This window comes from Hippopotamus amphibius, chromosome 1 (assembly GCF_030028045.1).
Source record: "Hippopotamus amphibius kiboko isolate mHipAmp2 chromosome 1, mHipAmp2.hap2, whole genome shotgun sequence".
NCBI lineage: Eukaryota > Metazoa > Chordata > Mammalia > Artiodactyla > Hippopotamidae > Hippopotamus > Hippopotamus amphibius.
In genome coordinates, this window is record NC_080186.1 from 83487588 (window position 1) to 83514419 (window position 26832).

General features: G+C 35.5%; 1 protein-coding gene across 11 annotated transcripts in view; it reads left to right on the plus strand.

Annotated features, from left to right (window-relative positions):
- TLCD4 (TLC domain containing 4) overlaps nucleotides 1–26832 on the plus strand; it is a 114856-nt gene that overhangs the window by 67326 nt on the left and 20698 nt on the right. For all 11 annotated transcript variants that reach the window (XM_057718287.1, XM_057718216.1, XM_057718236.1 and 8 more), the window contains 3 exons: nucleotides 3668–3757; nucleotides 5402–5460; nucleotides 7619–7713. In XM_057718287.1, the coding sequence (XP_057574270.1) occupies nucleotides 3668–3757; nucleotides 5402–5460; nucleotides 7619–7713 (244 nt within the window). The remainder of the gene's footprint in view (nucleotides 1–3667; nucleotides 3758–5401; nucleotides 5461–7618; nucleotides 7714–26832) is intronic.

Genomic DNA, 26832 nt, shown 5'->3' on the forward strand with positions numbered 1-26832 from the left:
GGTGTTCATGTTTGTTCTCTATATCTGTGTCTCTAGTTCTGCCTTGCAAACTGGTTGATCTGTACTATTTTTTCTAGATTCTGCATATGTGCATTAATATACGATATTTGTTTTTCTCTTTCTGATTTACTTCACTCTGTATGACAGTCTCTGGGTCCATCCATGTCTCCACAAATGTCCCAATTTCATTCCTTTTTACGGCTGAGTAATATTCCATTGTATATATGTACCACATCTTCTTTATCCATTCATCTGTTGATGGACTTTTAGGTTGTTTCCATGATCTGGCCATTGTTAGTAGTGCTGCAGTGAACATTGGGGTGCATGTGTCTTTTTGAATTATGGTTTTCTCTGGGTATATGCCCAGTAGTAGGATTGCTGGGTCATATGGTAGTTCCATTTTTAGTTTTTTAAGGAACCTCCATATTGTTCTCCAAAGTGGCTGTATCAATTTACATTCCCACCAACAGTGCAAGAGCATTCCCTTTTCTCTACACCCTCTCCAGCATTTATTGTTTGTAGATTTTCTGATGATGCCCATTCTAACCGGTGTGAGGTGATACCTCATTGTAGTTTTGATTTGCATTTCTCTAATGATTAGTGATGTTGAGCAGCTTTTCATGTGCCTCTTGGCATCCGTATGTCTTCTTTGGAGAAATGCCTATTTAAGTCTTCTGCCCATTTTTTGATTGGGTTGTTTGTTTTTTTGATATTGAACAGCATGAATTGTTTATATATTTTGGAGATTAATCCTTTGTTGATTCGTTTGCAAATATTTTCTCCTATTCTGAAGGTTGTCTTTTTGTGTTGTTTATAGTTTCCTTTGCTGTGCAAAAGCTTTTATGTTTCATTAGGTCCCACTTGTTTATTTTTGTTTTTATTTCCATTACTCTAGGAGGTGGGTCCTAACCATTGTTTTGTAAAACCATTTCTAACATGAAGATAGAATAGTGAAAGAGAAAGAAAGGGATGTGGAGGGGGACATACCTTTTCTGCGACTAAATTTTGAACTATTTTCATTTCCTTTTCAACATGGTTAGGATAGGTGAAGGCATTTGAATCTTAGAGAGCTGCAAGCCAAAGAAACAGAGAGTGTACAGGTAGATTGAAGCAAAGATAAGAATGAAATGAAATGATGAAATTGAAAAATACTTTGCTTTTTTTCAGTCTTATCACTGCCTTTCTATGAGACATGGAATCACCATTTGGGAAACTGAGTTCCATTGAAAAAGGAGTCTAGGATTGTATAAGATTTGTTGCGTTATTCAAATGGTGTTTTCTCTCTCTCAGATTTACTCCTATTTCCCACTCCAACTTGGTATACATGGGACTTAAGCTGGGAGGTGGAGATGCAAAGACAGAAAAACAATTGGCTGCCTTTTGACTACACATATATGTCTTCAATTCCAGATTCCAGTCTTGAAACAGACAGATAAACACAACCCACATAATTCCCCCTAGTGATCAGGAAAGAGTCAATGAACGATGAGTGGCCCAAATCATCTAGTAGTAAAAGGACAGACGGCAGAAAAACACTCCAGAAAATTCACACCTGAGAGATCACAGTTTAATTAATTATAAGTGAGAAAATCTTATATTTAATTGCTGCTTTTTCTGCAAACATACTTATATAGATATATTTATATTATGTAATTAAATAAATTCATTATTTCCACTTGCTTTCCTATGACATGGAAAGTCCTATTGTGCTGAAATATTCCTAATCTTTAAATCTGCTTCTTTACAACTCTTTTGTCTGATGAGCTATATAATTTCTCTTGGTAATACTCATACTACTTGCAAGTGATTACATCAGTAACTTTAAATTGCTGTTCTAAAATGGTCATTTCCTTAAAAAAAAAAACCCACAAACATTTCTTCCTAACCTTGTTTGAAAAAAAAATTGAAATATTTTATCTTAGTGTTTTTTTAAGACCCTGAGGAATCTACATTTTGCTTTTCCAGGAATCTGATTTTAAAGAATGAAATATGAAATTTTCACTAGCAGAAGTTTCTGAACGTATAGACTTTTAATACAGAATAGCATGTAAGCACAGGGGTTTTTCTCCTATTCGTTATAGCAGAAGCTATTTGATCCAAGTTACATGTAACTTTTCTCTTGTGAATTATATGCTGTTTCTCTCAGCTCAGGGCTTGTATTTCTTCCCTTTTACCGTATAACATCTCAGCAGAGAAGGGAATTTGAGGCCTGAGTATCAGGAACAAAAATTTAAATTTTTTCCAAAAGGAAGCCCTTTGATAGAAGGTTACTCAGCACTACAACTGGTTAGTAAGAGGTTATGCTTTTTCCTTTCATAGAATTTTTGAATGGCAACAGAAAGGTTGTATAATTATTTACATGGGGTGTTTTATTTGACAGCAAGGAACTTACATTTTTATCTTGCTGTGTTCAAGTGGAATACAGGTGTGCTTTGTATGAAAATTCCAGACTTGTAAACCAGGTTAACTGGGTTAATTACCATGTCAAAATGATATTTTGGTATTACAAAGGACTCAGTGCCTTTAGACCTTTTGAGCATTTAAAATATGATTTGATTTAATTTGATATATTTACTTAGGACCACATCATGTATTAGATCAAGTATATTGATTTTTCAAGTTACAGTGAGATTTTTTAATATCAAACTTTGTATTGGTTGATACATTTCACTTACTTTTAAAGATTTGGGGCCATAATGTAGAGAGATTCATTGTACACCATTAATTTCTAAAGAGAAAACTTTGCTGTTGCTCTCATCCTTTATTCTTCTAATGAAGAGAAGAGAAACTTTGTTTGTCATAAACTTTTTCATTATGTAAATAAGTATATAGTAACCGGTATACAATTCTTTAAGTAGGATATCATAGAACTTGGATATTGGTTATGTCATTAAATTTTTAGCAAGATATATTCACAGAAACTGATTTTTTTCAACTAAATGTTATTTCTTCTAAAAAGATAATTTGACCTGGATCATGTGACATTTTGTTTCCACTTGGGCATTTCTTTTAAAAACAGATTTTTTTCTGAATAAATTCATGGTCCTCCATTTTTCTGTTTAGCAGTAATTTCATAATAATGATAAAGAGACACTAATAATAGCCACCATAGCTTTCTCACAGGTTTGTCACAAGAATCAAGAATCAATAATGTGTGTATTAAAACTGAAATTTCCAAGGGAATACATTTTCTTTTCATGATCCATTCCAATTCTGATCCATGGATATGGACTTCGTTAAGGCTAGTAGATTTGGAGGTCATTCCTAACTGATTGGAGCAGGAAACTAATCCCGCAGTGATGCTGCTGGGGATGGAGTGGGGTGCAGGGTAGTGTGCTTACCCATTGCCATCTGTTTGCGCAAACCTGTGTCAACTGGATCATTAGATACGCTTCTGCTTTTAGACCCTTTAATCAGTAAGTGATTCATCAATTAGCCAGCAGGAAATTGTAGACCTGGGCATCCTTCTTGTTATTGATTCTAAAGTAAAGTTGTGATCCTTGGATTTCTAAATAGCAATTTTGTATGATATTCTCAGAATTACTCTAATCCTATATTTAAATGCTTCCAGATTTAACTTCTTCAGTGTGTTAAATGTCTTGCCAGAATTAGTTAAAATTTATTGCACAGAATCTAAAATCTTTGTGTGTATTTCGTCTCATTGCAGGGTAGTATCTACGTGTCATTCTTTGGTGGTTGGGGTTTTTGGCTTGTACATTATCTTGTTCGATGAGGCTACTATTGCTGATCCACTTTGGTAAGCTGTTTCTTTCCAATATAGTCAATTCAATTTATGTTTTGATATTAATTATTAATAAGAACATCTCTTGAAAACAGAAAACATATTGATGGTGTGTGGTTTATTAAATTGCTTGTGTTCAGATTTATTTCAGCAAGGTGCATTACAGTGATTTATTTTAGATTTGAATACAAACAATGAGGGCCATTTTGCATTAATAGTGCAATTGTTATCCAAAATAGGGAGACTATGATGTTTACATAAACGTTTATACTGTGTTAGCTAGTGAAATCAAGTTATTGTAAACACTGTTCTGAGCAAAAATGAGTTATTATTGAGATAGGATAGTCAATTTGGATGAACTTAAGACTTAGTCTTCAAATTTATGTTTGACCCATCATTTGATATCAAAGATAGGAAAATGAGAATTACAGATGTCCATGTGAGAGGAACTTAGTATACTACATGAGATGATTTGAAGCACGAATAATAACTATGTTTAGCCATAACAGGATAATTTGTAATATGATTCTTTTTTTAAGAATTTAAATGTCATTCTAGTGGCAGAAATTTTACAAACTGTACTTCCTGGCATTATATGAGAAGGCTTAGTTCTGTTTAGTTTGAAAGATTATGCATGTTTTGAGAACGCTGCATAGGGATGTGATAGACATGGGCTCTTAGGGATGTGGGGCAATTTAACCAGGTCTTTTGACCATCTCTATTTGACTGCAATGATGTTGTTATTTTACTCATAAATATGGAATTATGCTGGTCAGAATTATACCAGCACTGATAAATTTTCATTGAGAAGATATTTTTCAAAGTGAATTAATTTAGTGAATTTCATTCCTTGACCAGGTTTTAATGTAATCTACTTAAATAATTGCTACTTTTTTTTTTCATATTTTTATTTTACCAACGTGATTGTCAACAGAACTATTTCTTTTGGGAAGTAAATGTTATAACAAAGATTTGATTCATTGACCAAGTTGTCCTTATCACATTTTTACCTATTATAATTTTTGGTATTTTAACATTTTCTTTGATACCATAATTTATTCCCAGTACAGTTTTCCCAGATCAAATTCACAGATCAAAATTTCTAAAGAAGACATGACTTCTACTAAATATTTCCACTTGTAGTTTACCTGTTATCAGTTTTATTTTATATTAATTTTACCAGTAGTTCACATTATAAGTCAGATAAAGGACTGATAATTTATATTTGTTTCTTGGAGCCAAGAGCATGAGTAGGGCAAAAGTGTAGGACAGCATATTGCCCCTAAATTAGGGGCAGGTTACATGATTTCTTGAGGCTGAGTCTCTGATTCAGAATAAGGAGTCAAAATAACCACCACCAGCATCTGGAATTCCATTTGAGTCCTTTCACAAACAAATCATATGAGAACACACTTATAAAATGTTGTCTTTTGGTAATATTATTTTCATAAAACTTTTGGGTAATAAGTACAAGAAATTATGATTATTGCAGTTAGAAACATTATCATAGCTAACAGTACCTTATGCAAATGACAAGTTACTCTTTGAGCGCCTATAGAAAGCATTTAAATTGTATTTAAATCTCAATAGAAAAAAAAAGTAGCTGTTCCATCTATAACCATGTGCTAAAAAAAGGAACCTGTTTTTTAATATTTGTAGGGGTGATCCGTCTCTTGTGAAAGTGAATATTGCTATTGCTTCAGGCTACCTCATTTCTGGTATGTGATATGTTGTTCACCATCTGTTTCTTTTTAAACTACTTGTGGAAATATGCAAAGAATACATAGTCTATGCTTTTGGTTTATTTATTTGAGAGTAGCTTTTAGGACCCGTACTGAGGGAAAAAATATCTGCTGTGATGGTAGAACGTGAAACATTTTTCATGTTGACTTTCTGGTTCTCAAAGATCAGAGGTGTAGAGTGGGGCCTCAGTTAGGCCTAGATATTCTTTTTTTTTTTTTTTTAAACTAGTGATGCTCCTTTTTGGACTAATGAGTTGCTCACGACGACACTAATGAAATTTAAACTTCAGGGTCCTCACTTGCAAGGGCCCTTGAAATGTGCTCCCATGGTCATGGTTTTGTACTGTTTTGGTAAAATTTGTAGAAGTAAAGTATTTTAGTTATAATCAGTTAAGATTATGGACTCTCTTTACTTCACGTTTCCCTCTGTCATATTTCCTCTCATGTTGGATGAGGTTGGAATAACCTTTTATACAGTGAGACAGAGGGGAAGTTAAGTTGAGAATATGCTATTTAAACTGCTCTTTGAAAAGACATTTTTGGACTGTCTCAATAAAACAAGAGAGAAATAAGAGATCTGTGATTTGGATATTTATGCAGGGAACCCTGTTTTGTGTTTTTCAAATTTAATAAACAGCTGAAAGAAAATCCAAGTAAAAATAATGGACTATGAAACAAGAATGATAAAGATGAGTGATGGACTCAGTAGAAAATTTTCTCCCATCAAGAAGTGAATTGTAAAAAAACCAAATTAGATTAAACCAAAATACAGTCACTTATTATGAGGAAAAGATACATTTGGGATAGAAATGATGAATAGACTATTGGATTATTCGATGGCCCAATTAAAAGAAGAGTGAATCATGTGGACACATTGGGAAAAGATTTGCTCATTTGGCACAAAATGCTGTCATTGGCAAGGTTAACACAAAATTTGTAATATGCTTCACGCACTGGTTAATGAGTATTATCAATTCAGAGAGTAGTTACCACCCAGGAAATCTTGTACGAAAGAAACTTGATAAAGATTTTCTCAAATAAGGTAATAAGTCATAACACTTAAAAATAAGAGTCATGCACTGAAACAAACTTCGTAAACCAAACTGAATGAAAGGTGAATTCTTTTTTTCTCTCTATAGAAAATATTATAAGGTCATTATCATATAATTTGGTGACCAAACAGTATACAGCCAAAATATAGGAAAAATGTATCCTAGAGAATCGTATCAGGCAGTTAATTACCGATCGTTTTAAATTTTCTTGATTTCCACACTTGTATTTTTTTCTCTCCTTAAAATTTATAATTTGATGATTTCTTTTACCTTTATATGTATTCACATCTAGTTTTGTATTAGTAATTTTTATTTTTTATAGAAGAAGCTCCCCATGCTATAAGCTCCAAACCCACAAAACCTGAATTATCCTTTGGTTCCATCCATGATAGCCATTTGTCTCCAGCTTTAAATTTCATGTTTAACCATTTGGTAAAGAAAATACTTGTGTTCACATCTTGAGATGTTTCTGTTTCGTTAAATGAAACTGCATATATTTAAAGAGTACAATTTGCTATTTTTTTTCTTATTAGTAATGTATATATCTTTTTAATAGTTATAGTTCTTGGTGGGTTTTTTTTCTTTTTTGCTATTATGAATTAATATCTAACCACACTGTTAATTCTTAAAATTTTTTTGCTGAATTTGTATTATAAATGAGTTGGTCATTTTATACCTTTTCTGGGACCCTCTTATCTATATGTGTTATTATAGTGACAAAAATCAGTAATATAAGCTTATTTTAAAATTATTTTTATTCAGTAATATTTTCATTTTATTTAACCCTAGAAGCAAGTTATTTATTTATACTTTCAACAGATACATTCCATTCCATAGCTGTATACCTGGCACTGCGCTGGATGCCCACACTTGGCCCTCACCCTAGAGAGGCACAGTAGTGTGCGGCAGACAGTCATCTGGAAGCACCTACTTTGTGATAAAAGGGGTAGTTGACCTCCTGATGTGTGAGACAAGTGCTATGGGCTCCGAGTGGACTGTGATGAGCTGTCAGGAGAGTTAAATACACTTGAAAAACAATGCAGCTTTCTTCCTATGTAATACCTTGTTTTTCCTTCCTACAGATTTGTTGGTTCTCATTTGCTATTGGAGGGTGATTGGTGACAAGTATTTTATAATCCACCATTGTGCAGCGCTGTATGCATACTACTTTGTACTGGTGAGTGCCAGGGCTCACGGTAGTCCGACAAGCAGGCAAGACTGGGGATGATGACTCCAGGGTGAACATAAATCTAAACACACAATTCTTGATTTATAAAGATCAACTCCAAATGCATTCAGGGATCTCTCTTGTGATGTTATCTTGTTTATTAACAAAAATTATAGCTGTACTCATGTGTTCGTATTAGTGTGTCTATTTGGATTTGTACACTTTGAGAAAGGCAGATGACCCCAACCTCCTGAATGTTCACTTAAAACCTTTAGGATCATGTGGCTGTTGATATTTGTCTGTCTTTCTGGATGCGTTCATGTAACAGCCAGAGCTACGTGTAGATTCCTGTATAACCAGCTAAAATATTTCTTTTTTGTTTAATTTCATGTACAATTCCACATACATGCATAATTACACCTAAATGTGCTAGAACGGGGGTGGGCAGGGGGAGCCTTGCTCAAAGTCTTCATCAGAATTCCAAGACTGAGCTGATAGAGGATCCAGCAGATCTGGCACTAATGCATATTAACTTTTATTTCTAACATTATTTTCCTACATTATACGTTTGTAAATTAGTAATTTTATGTCCCTTGCATCTTTGTTAGGTTTCTCCTCAATCAATTATTTTTCAACGTAGATATACCACCAAACCCAAGATAGATATTGGGAAAAAAATAGATGTATATAAACTCGAATTGTATACATTTTATGTAATACATGTGGTATACCAGTCCATGTTTTCTTTTTTTAAAAACATAAATGTAATCACTGTTTTTTTTTTATTTGGTATTACTAAAATCTGTATATTATTGGATATTTTTGACTATTTCGAGGGGTGTTAAAAAAGTCACACAAATGTGTATTAATAATATTCTTCTATTTTTCTTTATGTTGTCCCACACAAAGATAGCTAGTGAATAAGACATCAATTTAGTATTATTTCTGCAAGAAGAAGATATATCAAAGCATCTGTTTATATCAGCCATTTGAAGTTATAAGTTTAAATAATTAATGTAAATGTTCTAAAAACTATGCTAGTTTTAGTGTTATAAATAACTGCTCATTTTTCCTAGTAGGTATCCATAATCACTTTATTTTTCTGAAGCAATAGACTTTTACTGGCATTTCCTACTGTTTATTTCCTTGTCTTCCTTTTTTAGATTTTAATAGATTATAGGTAGTTATAAAATATAGACTTTTACCTTTTACAAGTCTTAAGTAGTTGCAGAACACGCACTTTGTTTCCTAAATACTTTTGCTAAAAAGACATGGAAACTGACTAACAAAATATTAGGTAACTCAGGGAAGAATGTGTGTGGGTACCCGTGTGAGTTTAATATCATGATGCAGCTTAGAAGTATGGTCTCTGAACATGAGTCACAAATAATCATTTCATCTTATGAAAAGAATATAAGCTGGTGAAAGATAACAGGTCACTTACGTGCATTTGTAAATGTGACTAGTATGAGCTGCTGTTCTCTCTCAGCCACTGAAGTCACAGGCTTAGCAAATGGCTGCTGTACATGGATTGGCAAGTTGAATATTTCATTATGTGGGATGAATACTGTCTTCTTTTTACACTTTCATGCCTTTATAAAAAAGTTAGTGAAGTGAATGCTGGATTTTTAAAAAAGAAATTAACTGTTGCCTTATTTAGTAAAAGTGGTAAGAAAATCAACTGCAATGTTTTCAAGAGATGGTTGCTTTTTTGATATGTCTTCCTGTGTTCTATTGGATGAAATAAATGGTATGAAATAAAATTATCTAATTAAAGTGATTCTATTCATAGGGAAACAAAATAGAAGCAAAATTAATGAAATAAATGTTTATAGATGGAGAGAGCCTATGCTATTTATAGATCTTACGTTTCCTATTTGAGTATAAGAAAATTTTTTTCTATGCGATGAATTTCCAGGTTACTTTGTGCAATTTAAATAAGCTTAACAAAATACCAACAGCAAGTACTATACTATTATTATTTTGTATAAACTTTTATGAAATTCTTATCCCTTGTGCAATGAGAACTGGCATTTGGAAAGCAATTTGACTTGATACTTCTGCAACTATTTAAGCTGTTTTTAGTAAGCTTTCTTTCTTAAAAGATTTTCTGATTGTAACTAATTAAAACTTAAAGTGAAGAATAGAGGCTGATTACCTGTAGGTTTTCAATGTATGCCCTACTGAATTGTTGAATGTAAATAACAATTTTACTTTATTTGACATAACAAAAGTCAGATAAGATTCTTTTGAATTTAGGGTATCATAGGTTGTAAATAGGTTATGTAATATCTTGATCCTCTCTCTAATATATTTACTGGAGTTTTAAAATTATCTCATGGAACAATTTAGAGCTTAAGAAATCCTGTCTTTTGCCTACATAGAAAGGTAAAAATCCTACAGCTTTTTCCTGATATTCAGCTTTCACCTCTTGGGTAGGATACTCATTATCAGGGAAGATATGACAGGTTTAATCTCTTATCATAAAGGAAGTGAACACATTTATGCTTTAGTTTCCTATGTTTAGGGATAAACCATCCTCTTTTGTACTTCCTTTCTGACTTCTTGGCTAACCTTAGTTTTCTTCTATATTCCTTGTGAATCAACCTCCTCTGCCCAATCAAACCACATCTTTAGATAAAGAGTTATGGTATATTTTTTTAACTTGATAAGAAAATCGCTGATCTGTGTGTGCTTTGCCAGCTCCTCTGCATCATTCCACTACCCTGGGGTCTAATTATGAAACCATTCTCCTGCAATTTAGGAAGAAAATTTGGTTTCAGATACCACTTGTTACATTTATTTAAGGTTATTAGTTGTGGTGTGATACTTTAAGGGTGAGGATTTTTGGTTTTTGTTTAATATTTTACCCGAGTATCTATGTTTTAAAAACATTTTACAAGTGGGGCTTCCTAGGTGGCACAGTGGTTAAGAATCCGCCTGCCAATGTAGGGGACACGGGTTCGATCCCTGCTCCAGGAAGATCCCACGTGCCGCAGAACAAGCAAGCCCATGTGCCACAACTATTGAGCCTGTGCTTTAGAGCCCGTGAGCCACAACTGTTGAGCCCATGTGCCACAGCTACTGAAGTCCATGCGCCTAGAGCCCGTGCTCCACAACAAGAGAAGCCATGGCAATGAGGAGCCCGTGCACCACAATGAAGAGTGGCCCCCACTCACCACAACTAAAAGAAAGCCTGCACACAGCAAAAAAGACCCAACACAGCCAATAAAATAAATAAGTAAATTAATTAATTAATTAATTAAAAAACATTTTACAAGCAATTATGTATGCAGTGGTACTGAAAAATATTTGTTATGTAAGATAAGGTAAAGTTATAATTTACATCAAGAGACAAGAAGTAGAAAAATACTGGTCTTATGTTTAGTCTTAGGCTAAAGTTTCCATAACGCCATGAAACAAATGCCGTGACTCACTAACATTTTATCATTAGCAGTGTTAAAAAAGAAAAAACTACTATTTTAAGATGAGTTTAATAGTGTTGCCTGTTCTCAGTTATACTTACGTAATGTATTTCCTTTTTTGCTCCCATTAAGATAGCCTTAAAGAAAAATTTTAGGTAACGATAGTGGCTGTCATAGCAACATTTTCAGATAACAAAGTTTCAAAAATTAACATTTCTGTTGACTCGGTAGGTATTAAAAATAAGTACTTAATATAGCTCACTAAAGCAAAATTCACTAGTAAGGTCTTTGTGATTTCTATTTCCCACTGAATTTACATACAGTAAGACATGTTAAGTATTTAAGTCAAAGAAAAATATTTTTAAAACTTGTATAATATGATAACATTTTTCCTTACTGAAATAAAAGATTGTCAGCTTTCTTATACAGTAATGAGTGATAGACTAGCAGAAGTAAGTCTTAGAAGTTGTTTTATTAGTATTTCTGTAGCTCACTTATTCAAATCTATCGAAAAACACTATTATACAGTTAGTTTATAACTCTTACTACTAGTTGAGGGACTAGCCATGGTAAAAATATTAAGTGGTCAGTTTTGTATTGATAAAATATGTATTCTATATGTTTATATATATGTAAAGATACATACGTATTCCATATATGTTTGTGTGTTTTTGGTTTTGGAATTTCAGTATTTCATTTTTAATATAGAATACCTGATGTGAGCATTTCCCATATTTCACGGATGTAACAAACCTCCTCTAAGGCCTTCCTGAGTTTCGGTAAGGAGGCGCTCTTCTCTTTCTTCCTGGTTCTGTGTTTACTGCGTTGTGCTCTTTTGTGGGCACAGAGCATCCCCTCAGAATTGTGTAGTGGGATTACCTTAGCAGGGCTGTCTCCCTTTCTTTCGCTAAGCTGGCTTGATTTTTTGAGACCTATTTCTCTTCAGTTACTATGAAAGGAAACAGTTCACGGATGGGACTTGATGTGATGATAAAATAGATGTCAATCAAGAGGATTGCCGTGTCTACTCTAGTCAATATTTTGTTTTTAATTGTTTTTTTTTTTTTAAGACATCTTATCATATGACTCTTCTTACATGAGGGACCTAAAACAGTCAAATTCCTAGAGACAGACAATAAGATAGGGGCTGGATGGAGGGGGTATTGAGAAGTTTCTGTTTATGGGTGAGAGTTTCAGTTTGGGAATGTACTTAATGCCACTGAACCACTTAAAGTGGTTAAAAGGATAAATTTTGTGTTATGTTTTACCACAATAAAATAAAGTTTAGAATAAGCAAGGTTATCAAATGACTAGAGCAAGGTTAGGAAGAGGAATTAATAATATGTTGGATGACATATCACATTTTTAAAAGTTTCAGACTGGAATAATAAGCTGAAGCAAATAGCTGGAACTTAATAATGATGACTGTCAAGTTTTGCCTTTGGGCTTGACAGTGTATAATAAGAGGGGAATGACCTGGAAGTGGCAGATGACTGCAGTTGTAGATGCACCAAATAGCATGTCACATCTGCTAAAAAATAAAGTTGGTTTTAAATGTATACTCTATTAGGAGAGGTATGGTATCCAATTCAAACAAATTACAGTTTCCTGCTTAGAGGATACCCACAGCATCTGGAGTCTCTAAAATTGTGTATGTCCAGTGGTGAGCTGCCAGATAACTGTAGAGGGGAGATTAGATTAGGTAGCTGTTGTCCTGGGGTAAACAACTGAAGGACCCAGAGAGGTCGGCTTAGAAAAGATAAGTTGTAGAAATCTATGTGGCTTTGAAATGCCCTTGGAATGTGAAAGGACTTATGTGGAAGAGGAAGTAGACTTACTTTGCTTTAATTCAGATATTGGAACTAGGACCAGCAGGGATGGTAAAGAGAGGTAGCGGAGACTTCTGTTTTATAAAAGAGACATCCCCAATGAATAGAAGGTTATAACAACAGCCTTTTAAAGTGGTTCTTCTACCATAAGGTATTTTCAATCAGATATAAAAATAGATATAATAAGTAGAAGCTTTAGATAGGAGCATGTACTAAATCATCTTTAAAGTTCTATTCTAATTCTGAGATTCTGTGATTCAGATGTTTTGATGAAATGACTGGATTTAGTTCTAATACCGGATAGCTAGGCAATGGGTAAGTAAGAATAAGCTATGTTTTGTCACCAAGTTCTTAAGTAACATGGGGATGAAGGGGGTGAAAGCAGCTGGTCTGCAAATCCATTCACTTTCTTGGGAGAAAGGGAGGGGAAGAAAAGAAGGCAAGTGACTGAGGTCTAATCTCCTTGTCAACAGGACCTTTGGGCAAATAGAGTACTTACTGACATTTGTTAGGACTTAAAGGTCTTAACTCTGGAATGCCCTCAGCCTGTTCCTGGCTAAGGATTCCTTGTAGTAAAGAGAACCCAGGCTCTGTGAGACCTGGCTCCTTGGAGAATGACATGTGGAGAATTTTTTGGAGGCATAAAATGGAGATGTTTTATAAGATAAACTCCCACTACCTGTGAGGAACTTGGTGAACCTCACCTAGTAGAGCCTTCACATCTAATGGGCCAGCAATGCTTGTTCAACACAGACAGGACCCGGCTTGCCAGCCGCCTTTCAGGTCCCAAACCTCTCTCTGCTTGCTCTGAATTATCTGATAGCCTCTACCCTTGTAGCAGTTAGTAAAGCTTAATTCTAGGTAAGATCACTGTTTCATGTGAGCCAGATTGGACAGTCCAGTTCTGTGTGTTAGCTCAAACCTTCAACTATGTCTTGTACGTAAATCATCAAATACCTTGAATGATTAAAGTTAAGCAAAGAGTAATTAAGTATGTGGTGGATTTTGTTCCCAAATCTCATTTTTAGATTAACGTGCTCTGAAAGGGTTTCCCATGAAAAGGTCCTAAGATTCTGGGTCAGTATGAATAACCTAGAAAACGTACCTCATGATTGCTACAGCAGAACATCGTCATATTTTTATACAAAGCCCAATGTGGGATGCCCATAACTTACCTCTCACTAATTGCACAGCCCTAGTGGTGGGAACGTGTGCCCATCCCACTCCAAGTCATTGATAGTGGCACAGTGTTTAGCATCATACTAGCAGTAGTAGGTGCATAATAATTTTATCTTCCTCCCTTACCTTTTTCTTCTTTTTTTTAAATTAAAAACTAAGCTATTTATTTATTTCTCCCCTACCTTCTAAATTCCTGACCCTAGCCACTCTTGGCTGTTAGAAAATTAAATGTCCCATGATAAGAAAATCCAGATTTTCATAATCACTGGCTGAAAGGAGAATTTTCTTTTAAGCTCTGGAAGGGATCAGACAAATCTTATTTTGTTTTCCCTCACAGAGTCAGGTAGAGGCCTTGGCCTGTATGAATTTTACTATAGGCAAAACTCCTTAGAGGGAGGTGGCAGAAATGGAAACACCACATTGACCAGAAGTCAGTTGTGAGTTTGCCATAATTTACTAACAGTAAAGTATTAAAACATAGTGTATTAGAGCTGAATTACACCTGTCCTCTTAATAGCATCCATCTCACCTGTATTTTAGTAGTTTTTGCTGGTGGGGTGGGGATAAGCTAACAAGGAATTGCACGTAACCGGAAGCTGATCTAATGGCTACCTACGCCTGTGGAAGCTTGTGCCACACATGATGCTGATCCTCATCGGTGAATTGGGTTAAACAGGTCGAGAGTCATTGATATACAGGATCAGAAACTATGGAAGCATAGTTCACTGGCTCACAGTGGTTTTGAACTAAGGAGGTGGGGGGTAAGGAATAAGAATATGATAGCTACCTAAACGAATCCCACAGATTCCAAGATTTAAATATAGGAAACTATTTTTAAAAATTCAAGGGACTTCCCTGATGGTCCAGTGATTAAGACTACACAGTTCCACTGCAGAGGGCACGGGTTCGATTCCTGGTTGGAGAACTAAGATCCTGCATGCTACACAGTGCAGCAAGGAAGGGAGGGAGGGAGGGAGGGAGGGAGAGGAAGGAATTCAAGTAACACAGCACCTAGTGATAAATCAGTAATACTGTAGCAATTTAGGAAATGGAAAGATGAGTGTGTTAATTTCCATTTTTTTTGTCTCAATATGGATGTTTATTAAAAAAAATTCTGAGTTTGTAGACATACAAGGCTTAGTGAGTATAACATTTTTCTAGGTCTGATTCTCCAGAGATAACTACTGACAATACTTACGTATATTCTTGCAGTTTATATAAATTGTGCATACATTTTCATATATATATATGTTTTAAAAACATTTTCCAAGAGAGCTTTTGAGATAGATGAGGCTTAGTCTTCCAAAAAAAAAAAAAAAAAAAAGAAGAAAAGATATGTTTAGATCAGCAGAAAGAAGTAGGGAAAGCTTTCTAGGTCCAAAAACATGAGGAAAAGAGGTCAGATCTTCATGGGTGGTATTAAGGACATGGGTGGTATTAAGGACTTGGGTTGTCCGTGTGTGGGATTTGTGTGGGCTCAGTGGTGGTTGTATGTTTGGATGAGTAAGATGGGCCTGCCTGATGGAGTAAACATTCCAACTCATCAACCTTGCATTTTACTTTTCACAGAATTGTTACAGGACTTTTAGCCAGAAAATGATGCAATTAGCATATTAAAAAGATAAAGCTGATGGTGGTGTGTAGGGAAAAAGAAAAGCTGCGTGGAGGAGGATCTCATTTAGGAGATTATTGGAGTAATGTAGATGATAGATTATGAAGAACTTAATGTTGGTGGTTTTATTAATGAGGAGAACAAATCTAAAAGCCATTTTTGTAGTCCATAAATCACGTGACTAATTTGGATTTCAGAGAAGGAAGGGAAAGCAGAGGGCAGTGTGACCCAGGGCACTGGAGAAATGTGAGATCCTGAAGGAAACGGGAGAACCAGTTTGGGCAGGAGTGTGCTTGTCGATGTTGTGAGGTTTGTAGTGATACGTGGTGATTCCAGGGGAAAAGGCCTGTATGCCATTAGAAATACGGTGTGTCTTGTGAGGACAGGGCGATCAGGGTCAGGGACCAGAAGATGGTTGATCCTGTAAAAGAGGCAAAGGAGAACTTCAGAAGGGTAGAAAGAGAACCACAAAAGAATACATTTGGAAAACAGTGATTAAGGCCCCTTACAGCAACATTGTAAATTAAAAAGCTGTGATAAATAATGTACAAGCAGAGGCTATTTGAAAAAATTAATTAGATCATTCATTGTTATTTGAGGATTAGAAAATACTGACAAGCAAAAAGAAAAAATAATGCCCCCACCCAGAGATAACTATTTATATTTACTTACTTACCATTTACATTTAGGAGTGTATCCTATCTGTGTATATGCATAAGTAAAAAGCATTCTGTGTATGAATATAACAAAAATGGGATCAAAACCAAGAATTTTTAATTTGTTTTACATATTGGAGTATTGCATACAACAAAATAACTGATAATCTTGTGTCAGAAAGCAAGGAACCTATCAAAGACTAATAAGGTCTTGTTAAATAGACACAGGAACCAACGTGATGGCTCTCCCATTGGCTAAAAATGTGACATTTTGATTGTCAGTTAGAATACCGACTTTGACTAGTGAAACCCATTGACTTGGGAGATCTTCACTGTATTGAGAAAAAAAAAGAAAGGAAGAAAGCTGGGTGGTCCTTGTGTGCGGTCTCATGTGGGTGCTGTCGGGGAGCAGTTGGGACTGGATCATCTAAAGGCTCAACTGGGTTGAAAGGGGCTCATTCAAGTCACTGGTAGTTGATGCTAGCTCCCTGCTGGGACATCAGCGGGCTGACTGCCTGGAGCTCCTGTATGTGGCCCCTCCATGTGGCTTCAGCTTCTCACAGCCTGGCTGCTGTGTTCTGAGAGAGAGCATCTCAAGAGGGAGTGTTCCAGGGGGTGGGATGAACTGGGAAATTGGGATTGGCATATATACACTATTAGGTATAAAATAGATAACCAATAAGCCATAAAAAAGAGTGAGTGTTCCAACAGATCCAGGAGGAAGTTACATGGCTTCTTATAACCTAGCTTCAGAAGGTCCAGAACTTCACTTCCATGGCTTTCTGCTGGTCAGGTGAGTCACTGAGGCAGCTCAGATTCGAGAGGAGGAACATAAGACTCCACCTCTTGATATGAGGAAGGGAAGGAATTGATGGTGGTCACTTAGGTGGCTGTCAGCCAGCTCTTGATTTGTCAATGTTAGATACCGTTTATTATCTTCTTGCTATGATGGGTAAGAATTTAACTCTCACACCTCTATTTCCCTTCCCTTTTTCCTTCCCATGTAGTTAAAGTAATTTGAGGTTCTCTCTCAGTTCCTTTGAAAACTTTCAACCCCCCCCCCCCCTTTTTGAAAGCTCTTTATTGGAATATAATTGCTTTATATTCTTCTGCCAGTTTCTGCTGTACAGCAAAGTGAATCCGCTGTATTTATACAGATATCCCCATATCCCCTCCCTGCTGCGACTCCCTCCCACCCTCCCTATCCTGGCCCTCTGAGTCATCACCCGTCATTGAGAAAACTTGCAACACTTTTGTTTCTGGTTTGTAGCGCCTCTTGATCCTTTAAGGTGAAGATGCTTGTACTTCTGTCCTTTCTTCCACTTCCCTTACTCCCACTGTTCTTCCCAGTTTCTGTCATTTGTGCTTTTGTATCGCCAGGAGTTTTAAATATTTGCCTTTTATTCTGTAATCGTATTGTTTTCCTTTGTATCCAGTTGATCCTATGCAGAGAAAATAAACTGTTCATTATGACTGTATTAAAATAGTTCACTGCACAACCAGGATTACATTTCCTGTCTAATTTTTGCTTTGAGTTTCTAATTGCCTTCCTTTTTTCTTGTAACGTATGCCTTTATTGTGGCAGGGCCACTGTTCCCTGCATCCCGTATCTGTCTTTGTTTATTCACTCGTGTTGCAGCATATCTTCAAATAATTTTCTAAGAAAGAGGGTAATGGAGGTACACTCTCTTAAGTCTTCAGCAAGTTCTGAAAATGTTTTTATTTTCAGGCTATCTGGTTGTATCATTATCTCTGTTGATGGTTTATGGATATATAATCATATTTAATCAATTCCTTATTGTTATATGTTCTGTTTCACTATTGTATATAATTTGAGGAAACATTATGTCTTCATATTTGTGCCTATACATCATTATTCTCAAAGACTAATTTTGTGGGATCCCTGGGCAAATGGTATGTACACTTTTAAGGCTAGTGACATGTCCTACTAACCTTCTCTTTAGAAAGGTTACCCTGTGCCCTCAAAAAGATGTATGTGCGTATGTGATTTAACTAGTTAACGTGTAGGGATTATGTGTGAATGGTTCTTTTCACCAGGGGTTGGTTGGTTTTTGTTGTTGGATCTGTTTGTTTTTGTTTTGTGAATACTGGCAATTCATAGGGCTCAGGAACTCTGAAGAGCGTAGGCCAGAATTTTCTGAGCAGCTTGGAAATAGTATCTGGAAAGAAGATAGACATGGACTTGGACAGTCGTTAAATATTTGAAGGATTATCATATGAAAAAGAGATTTTGGATAGCCAGGATTAGGAGTGGGAGTGGCAGGTGGATGTCAAAGAGGGTACAGTATAGTTCTGGAACTTTTGGAAAGCTGCTTTAGGAGATGTTACTCTCCTCACCGTGGACTTGTCCATGCTGGGGGCAAATGGGAAGAGCTTTTGTAGAAGGGATTTTAAAAAAATCTCTGGGTAATTGAAATAGGCAGTCTTCAGAGGTCACTATAACCCTACCACACTGTGATGGTCGTGAACATAAACTTGTGAAGAATTAAGTTCGGGTTGGGGGAAGTAGTGTTGTGCAAAGTGAGGTATAAAGTTGATATAACCTACTGGGTAAATAAAACAGGTGAGTCTTCCCTTAGAAGTATTTATTTCCCTTTTCAACCTGGATTTTTTTCTTTTTTCTGTAGCAGTTATAAAGTAACTAACTACTTTTTGAGGAGTGATAATTTATCTTTTATAGTAAAATAGTGGTAGTGAACCTGCATTTTTAATCCTAATTGTGATGGTGATCTTATCATCCATCCATCATCATTTCAGGCATGGCCCTTCGTCCTGTGTAGTCATTCAGGTATCAGTGACTAGAGGTGGAGGCCTCTAACTAGGCAGGAAGGAATATGTCCTTTTAGGACCTGTTCAAACTTATTTAATCTTTTTAATAGCTATAATAAAAATTACCTGGTTCAATTTCACTTTTAACTTAAAAAAAAGGTTTTTTGGAGTGCATTTTCTGTTTTAGTATTTTTCCTGTTTGCCATTAGTATGCATTGGATCTTATTCTCACATCAATTCTGTCATAAAGATGGTATTCTGCTTATTTTACAAATGGTTGTAAGTCAGTTGTAAGTTGTTCTGGCCAACTTTGCCCAAAGGTCACTGAGGAGAGCTAAGGTTCAAATCCTGACCTTCACACCATAGGCCCTTGATCATTCATTAACTATCCCTGTCTCCCCAAACGTAATTGCTTAATTACATAATGAATTGCCCAAATAGAATAAGGTTGTAAAGGCTTACTAAGTAGTTGGTGAGCCCGTAAGTCTTCATGGAAATTCTACCATGAGTTTTGGAATATAGAGGTAATGGTGTTCAGAGACCTTCCATCTATCAGTTAACTGTAACTCTGTCACATTGTTTTGTAAAACAGTGAGGATGATGATGGTGGTGGTGATGGCCATACACTCCTAACACCAGCTGTGTTACAAAGCATTCCTCATATTTTAAAGACATCTGGAAATGGAGTTAGAGAGGTTCAGTAATAGCCAGGAGGTCATAGGGATAATGAGGTACTCCTCAGTTTGCTGGTGTACTCATTGAGAGCCTGCTTCTAGCTTAGGTCTCAAATTCCCCTACGTCTCTTACTTGCCTACCCCCTTTTTCCTGTCTTGCCTTCACTAATCTGAATGTATCAAGGTTTGGAGATTAAACATCTGGTATTTTTTTCTCGTAACAAATTTATGATAACCTCTAACTCTGTTCTACTGATTTCTTTAAAAAATTGAAATTTAGATATTTTTCTCTTCATTTTAGAGTGGGATACCAATATCTCATCAGAGTGCTCTCACCCACTCAAAAATAGGCCTGAAGGACTCTTTTAGGATTTTTTTTTTCTCTTCTTTTAAGATTTTGATTTTGGAGGTGATTCTCCTTTACACTGGTGAGTAGGTGAGATTCAACTCAGGAAACATGGGCCAGGCACTGTGCTAAGCTTTCTAGGTAGAACAGTATGAGACACAGAGAATATAGATATTTGAAGGGGGTAAGTACTATAATAGAGAGGAAGGGGGCAGGAGAAACTTTTCTAGAGGAATGTACCAGGTTCACCTTGATAATGCTATAGATTCTGATGAGGGTATTTGTAAACCTTCCCTACTTACAATTTCAGAGAAAGAAGGAGCTACTTCCCTTAGGGCTTAGAAATCTCTAGCCTCTAAACTAGGAAAGTGATTCTCTAACTCTAGTGTAGATTGGAATCACCTAGAGGACCTATTGAAACTAGATTAACTGGTCCCACCCCCAGGGCTTCTGATTCAGTAGATCTGCAATGGGGCCCAAGAATATGCAAATTTAGCAAGTTCCCAAGTAATACCAATGCTGCTAGTCTGGGACCACACTTTGAGAATCACTGGGCTACGACTAATCCATTCTCCTTGGAAAGAGGTAAGAGAAATTAGGAGAAGGGCCAAGATGTTATGCCCCCCCCTCCTTTTTTTAAACAAAATCTGGGGGAAATTTTCTCTAAGTGTGGAAAATTTGTATTTTGGCCAAATTTAGACAAAAACAACATATCAATTATACTGTTTTTTACTAGTAATTTCTAATACTTAAAGAATATCATAAAGTCAGGTTTTACCTGATATTAATTTGGTACTTTGGTTAATAGTTGTTTTTAATTCTATACCAGTTTGAAAGGAGTTGAAAGAAGTAATCTTCTAAACTCTCAAAAAAGTCTTAAACATAGTATATTTCATAAACATATTTTTTGTATTGTTAAAGTTAACTAGAGAGAAATTTTTAGAATTCTCTTAAAGTTTAAGGCTATTGCTACTATGTCATTTCAGTATTTTACATGACTTTGGGGTGTCTTTGAAAATATTTTAGAAGTTGCATAAAATGCAAATTAAACAAAAATAAAACAAATTTTAGTATTGGATCTCATCTTTGGAAAAATTGTTTATTTGAAAGACATAGTGAGTAAGTTAGCAAGGATTTTGGCTGACCATAGCAACACATTAACTCACAATATTTTACAGCAGTCTGGACTGTCATATTCTCTAAACATTAGATATAGTTACCTAGAATAGCATAGACTTAAAAAAACTAATCAGAAGAAGAAAATCACTAAGAATAATGGATTGGAAGAAGAGCTACCTTTAACTGAGGGGATAAAGGCAATTTTTTTTTTAAGCTCTTTATTGGAATATAATTGTTTTACACTCTTGTACCAGCTTTTGAGGTACACCAAAGTGAATCACCTGTATTTATACATATATCCCCATATACCCTCCCTCCTGCGACTCCCTTCCACCCTCCCTGTTCTGGCCCTCTAAGGCATCACACATTATCGAGCTGATCTCCCTTTGTTATACAGCAACTTCCCGCTAGCTATCTATTTTACAGTTGGTAGTGTATATATGTCTGTGCTACTCTCTCATTTCGTCCCAGCTTCCCCTTCACTCCCCGCCACCCCAATCCTGTGTCCTCCAGTCCATTCTCTGCATCCTTATTCTTGCCCTGTCACTGGGTTCATCAGTACCATTTTTTTTTTTTAGATTCCGTATATATGAGTTAGCATACAATATTTGCTTTTCTCTTTCTGGCTTACTTCACTCTGTATGACAGACTCTAGGTCTATCCACCTCATTGCAGATAGCTCAATTCCATTCCTTTTTATGGCTGAGTAATATTCTGTTGTATATATATGCCACATCTTCTTTATCCATTCGTCTGTTGATGGGCATTTTAGGTTGCTTCCATGTCCTGGCTATTGTAAATAGTGCTGCAATGAACATTATGGTACATGTTTCTTTTTGGATTATGATTTTCTCTGGGTATATGCCCAGGAGTGGGATTACTGGATCATATGGTAGTTCTATTTTTAGTTTTTTAAGGAACCTCCAAACTGTTTTCCATAGTGGCTGTACCAACTTATACTCCCATCCACAGTGCAGGAGAGTTCCCTTTTCTCCACACCCTCTCCAACATTTATTGTTTCTAGATGTTTTGATGATGGCTGTTCTGACCGGTGTGAGGTGATATCTCATTGTGGCTTGGACTTGCATTTCTCTAATGATTAGTGATGTTGAGCAAGGCAATGTTATCTTTAAGAAACAAGAGTGAATGTTTATTACATATCTGAATCTATTATAATGCAAGATTATACTAATAAAAATATTTCCAAGGTTTTAATGTCTGGTTCAAGTAACAATCTCACTAAAATAACTTTTTTCCTTTCATTTTTTGTACCCCCTGCCCCCAGTGATGCTATTTATAGTTGTGTACTATTTTCAAAGCTCTTCTCCCTTGCCCTGTTCACTGCAGAATTTAACTATGGAGGGAGAGAAAAGAAGAACATTTCAACGTAAAATTTTACTTGGCTGGTCTACCATTGAACATAATTATTTGTTCTTCTGACCTCTTCTTAATTCAACTCTTCTGACCACTTCTTTTGGAAAAACTCATCTAAACTTGAAGCAAATCACGAAAACTAAAAATAAGCCTACAAAATATCCGGGAACCTGAAATATGAATGGCAGTTTGTTTCCTCTTTTCTTTAAAAAGTGCTGTTCTATGCTGGATAAGTTAGAGCAGTCAGATGCCTGCTGTTTATTCATTCCCCCATCTCATTCTGGGAATATGATTCCTATTATGTATTAAAATGAAAAAGTTCACCTGCCACTTGGAATTCATTATAATAAAATTCATAGTGAAATAAAGATGGGAGTGGCTTGCCCATATCTGTCCTGGTTTTACCATTTTACCATTGAAAATCCCACATCCCATGAAACCCCTCCCTGTGATGCAAAAAAATCATGGCAGCCATGATTTGCAATTCACAGTAATGGATCATCTGTTGTCACATCACTCTGAATGATGCAACTTAAGTGTGTTGTAACCATGAGCAATACTAGCCTTCTTTGACTTTGCCCATTGGATTAACTGTTGTATTTGTATTGAGATAGTGTTAGTTTAGTTTATAACACTGTGAATACTGTGACCATTTTTTCTAAGAGTTCAGATAATGAAAATGAGAACAGATGATACCAACACCATAATGCCCCAAATATGACCAATAAAGGTTATAGTAGTTATTATGTATGAAAATATACCTAGTACATATTATTGTATATAATGATAAGTTATCATAGATGGTTGAAAAGACACACAGGAAGTTGGATAACTGAAGCAGAACATGCTGCACAATATGCAGAAAAGAATTTGGGATTAAATTGTGTCCCTCCCCCACCTCAACTGTATATGCTGAAGTCCTAGCTAAGCCCCAGTTCCTCATAATATGACTTTATTTGGAAATAGGGTCGTTATAGATATAATTAGTTAAGTGAAGATCAGGTCATGCTTGAGTAGGATTGGTCCTTAGTCCAGTGTGACTGGTATGCTTATAAAAAAGGAGATTTAGTCACAGATATGCATATAGGGAAAACACAGCGTGAAGATTGGCTGCCAGAAACCAAGAAACTGTTAGAATCTAGGAGAGAGACCTGGAATAGAACACACAGAAGGAGCATGGCCCTTAATCTTGAACTTCTAGCCTCCAGAACTGTAAGACAATAAATTTCTGTTGTTTAAGGCACCTGGTCTGTGACACTTTGTTATGACAGCCCTAGCCACTAACCCGGCCTGGTAGAGAACGGGATGTAAAAGCACCTAAAGAGACTGAATCTCAAGGTCTGGAATGATACAGGCAGATACATCTTAATCTGTACTTTCTTCATCTTGCAAAAAGATACCAAAATAGAAGAAAGTGGGCATTGAATTAGCTTGGACATTCCGCACGAGTGTACATTTTATTCCCTTGATTGCTCTATGAAACCAAGTAGAACTACATTTCCTGATTCAGAGGTTGCAACTAAAATATTCTGTAGGTGAAAGAGGAGGGGAGCTTTGATAACAGATGTGTTGGCTTCTTATAGCATATAGCACTGATTGTGTCAGATCTTACCAACGATCATTCTTTCTGCAGTATATCAAGTGATTTATTGAATCACAGCAACAAAAAGATGTTCCCCTAGATCTTAGGTACTTTGATTTGAAAGATGGAGTTTCAAATTGAATTTTCAATTTCTGTGAAGATTATAAAGAAACCACATAAAACATAAAAATTGTTGATATGCTGTTCAAAAACAAATTAGATTTTGCTAATCTATCTGCATTTTATAGCAGACAGTGCTGTTGTAAACTTTGGCAGATTTCATTCAGCCTATAAACTTCTTACCAAAGAAAGTGAAAAGATACTACCTCCTAGATGTCTTCCACATCTTGCATATAATACTGCTAAAAAGAGACATGATTTGTTTACCTGTGACATTGAGGCTTTCGGAATGAAAGTTCTTTCTCACCTTTAGTTTACTCAAAACCTGCAGAAGCTCATAATGAGATTTTTAACTTTATGGAGATGGAAGGAGATGACCTCCTTGGACATGAGCCTGCAAGTAGCTATGACTGTTGCCAGCAAACATTGGCCTGCTGTACAATCATATGTTCAGAGTGTGAGGCAAGAGGAATGTCCTTTAGTTTGGAAATAGATTGAAGATGAGAATAGAAAAGTGTTGCAGTGAAACAGATGATCATTGAGGAGACCATAAGGAGCTAGAAAAGGATGAGCTATCGGTACCTGCGTTGTTTAATATGTGCAGATTGTAACAGAAACTCATACAATGAAACAGTGGCTCATTTTTTGGAAATAAGACTGCTTCAGAACTCAAAAATGTTACCAGAAAAGAGTATCTACATTAAAGAAGACTTTTTTTTTTTTTTTTCTTAAACTGTAACTTATTGGAGTCCATCCCGTGTACTCTAGAGTGTTTTAAAATGATACATATTTTAGAAATAGATGGTGTATATGATGAATTTATACATCCAAATGACCTTACAAACAGCTAATCTACCAGAATAAACCTGTAGATACAAAGTGGATGGATGTCGTTAGAGAGCTGGAAACTTAATTCTTATAACTCTAAAAGCCTGCTATTGCTAATATGTAAAATTTTATGTATTTTATGCTTAAAGACCTTTATTGAGAAAATATGTAGCTTGAGATCATCATATTGGACTGATAGCAGTAATGTGGGCCTCCAAGAGCAGAGCTACAAGTCAAAGTGAATTTTACATTTAACTGTAGTTGTTTCACTCCTGCAAAAAATAAGGATACCCTAAAGGCTGCAGGCATTTCAGAAAAGTCTTATTGGAAAAGGAAATAAGGAGTAAAAATATCCTACTGTGTCATGGATAGGAAGATATTTTTTTATTAAATATAGGTAATAACTGTTTAGTCCCATTGTATTTACATTCTCCTTTTTAAAAGGCTTACATTTATGCTTCTTAAAAACATATCACCTACTAAGTTTAAATATCTAACAAAGAGAAATAAAAGGCCAGAAGGAAACATAAAAATATTATATTTTTCCTCAATTTTATTTGTTTAGTCCCACTATTCATTACTAATTGCCACCATTAACTAGTCCTATTGTTTAAATAAAAATATTTATTGTAACAGAAAAGTAAATGGTACAGAATAACATATAATTTCAAAGTCACACATATTTCTGTGTGAAAGTAATAGCACATGTGCATAGTGGTCTCCCATGTATTGTCATGTGTTTTTGGACTGCAGTGGCTGTGTGCAGCTGACTCTAAGACGTCCATCACCCTCCCTTTCCTGCCCCTCCGTCCACTTCTGTGCACAGTGCTCATCTTGGCCACTGTCCGTGTCTCTCTGCTGTCCTCCTCTTCTTCTACATCACCCATTTCAGTTTCACTAAGGACAGTGAGTTTGAGGTTATAAAAAGTTTTAGATTCATCTTGGAAAAGCTAATTCTTGCAATCCAGCTCTCAGTTTTGAATCCCTAAAATAACTTACATAGACAAGAACTGAGAATCTTCAAATAGTACATGCACTATTATTATTTTTTATTATTGCTTTATATTGTTCCCATTTGGAAGGCAGTGTGGTATAAACAGTAGGAAAAATGTTTCTGAAATGCTAATATATCTAATGTTTTGTGGGCAGGTGGGACTGTTTCTTTTGGTGTGTAATCATAATTCTGATTTAATTGGAAGTGCTAGAATGACTCCGTTTACCTAGTAACACTTCTAAAATTACATAAAATGTTTGGAATATATAGTTTTGGTTTTCTTTCTGATGCTTATTAACTCTACTATACTTTTCCTATTATTAAATTAGTGGAATGTGCTAGGCATTATGTTTCTAAATTCAGAAAGGTCCCCAAAGTGTGTGTTTTAGCTATGGGACCTTCTGACTGACAAATATTTTTCAGGTCAAATATGATAGATAAGTTTTAGCATGTGTTGTTATAGTTGGCAAACGTGTATCTGCTCACAGGCTTATATATTGTCATTTAGGAAGTGAAGTACACTCGAGATTTTTTTTTAAGGTTTCTAATGGATGTAAAACTACATTCCTATTAGTTATTTAATTGCTATATAAAATTCCT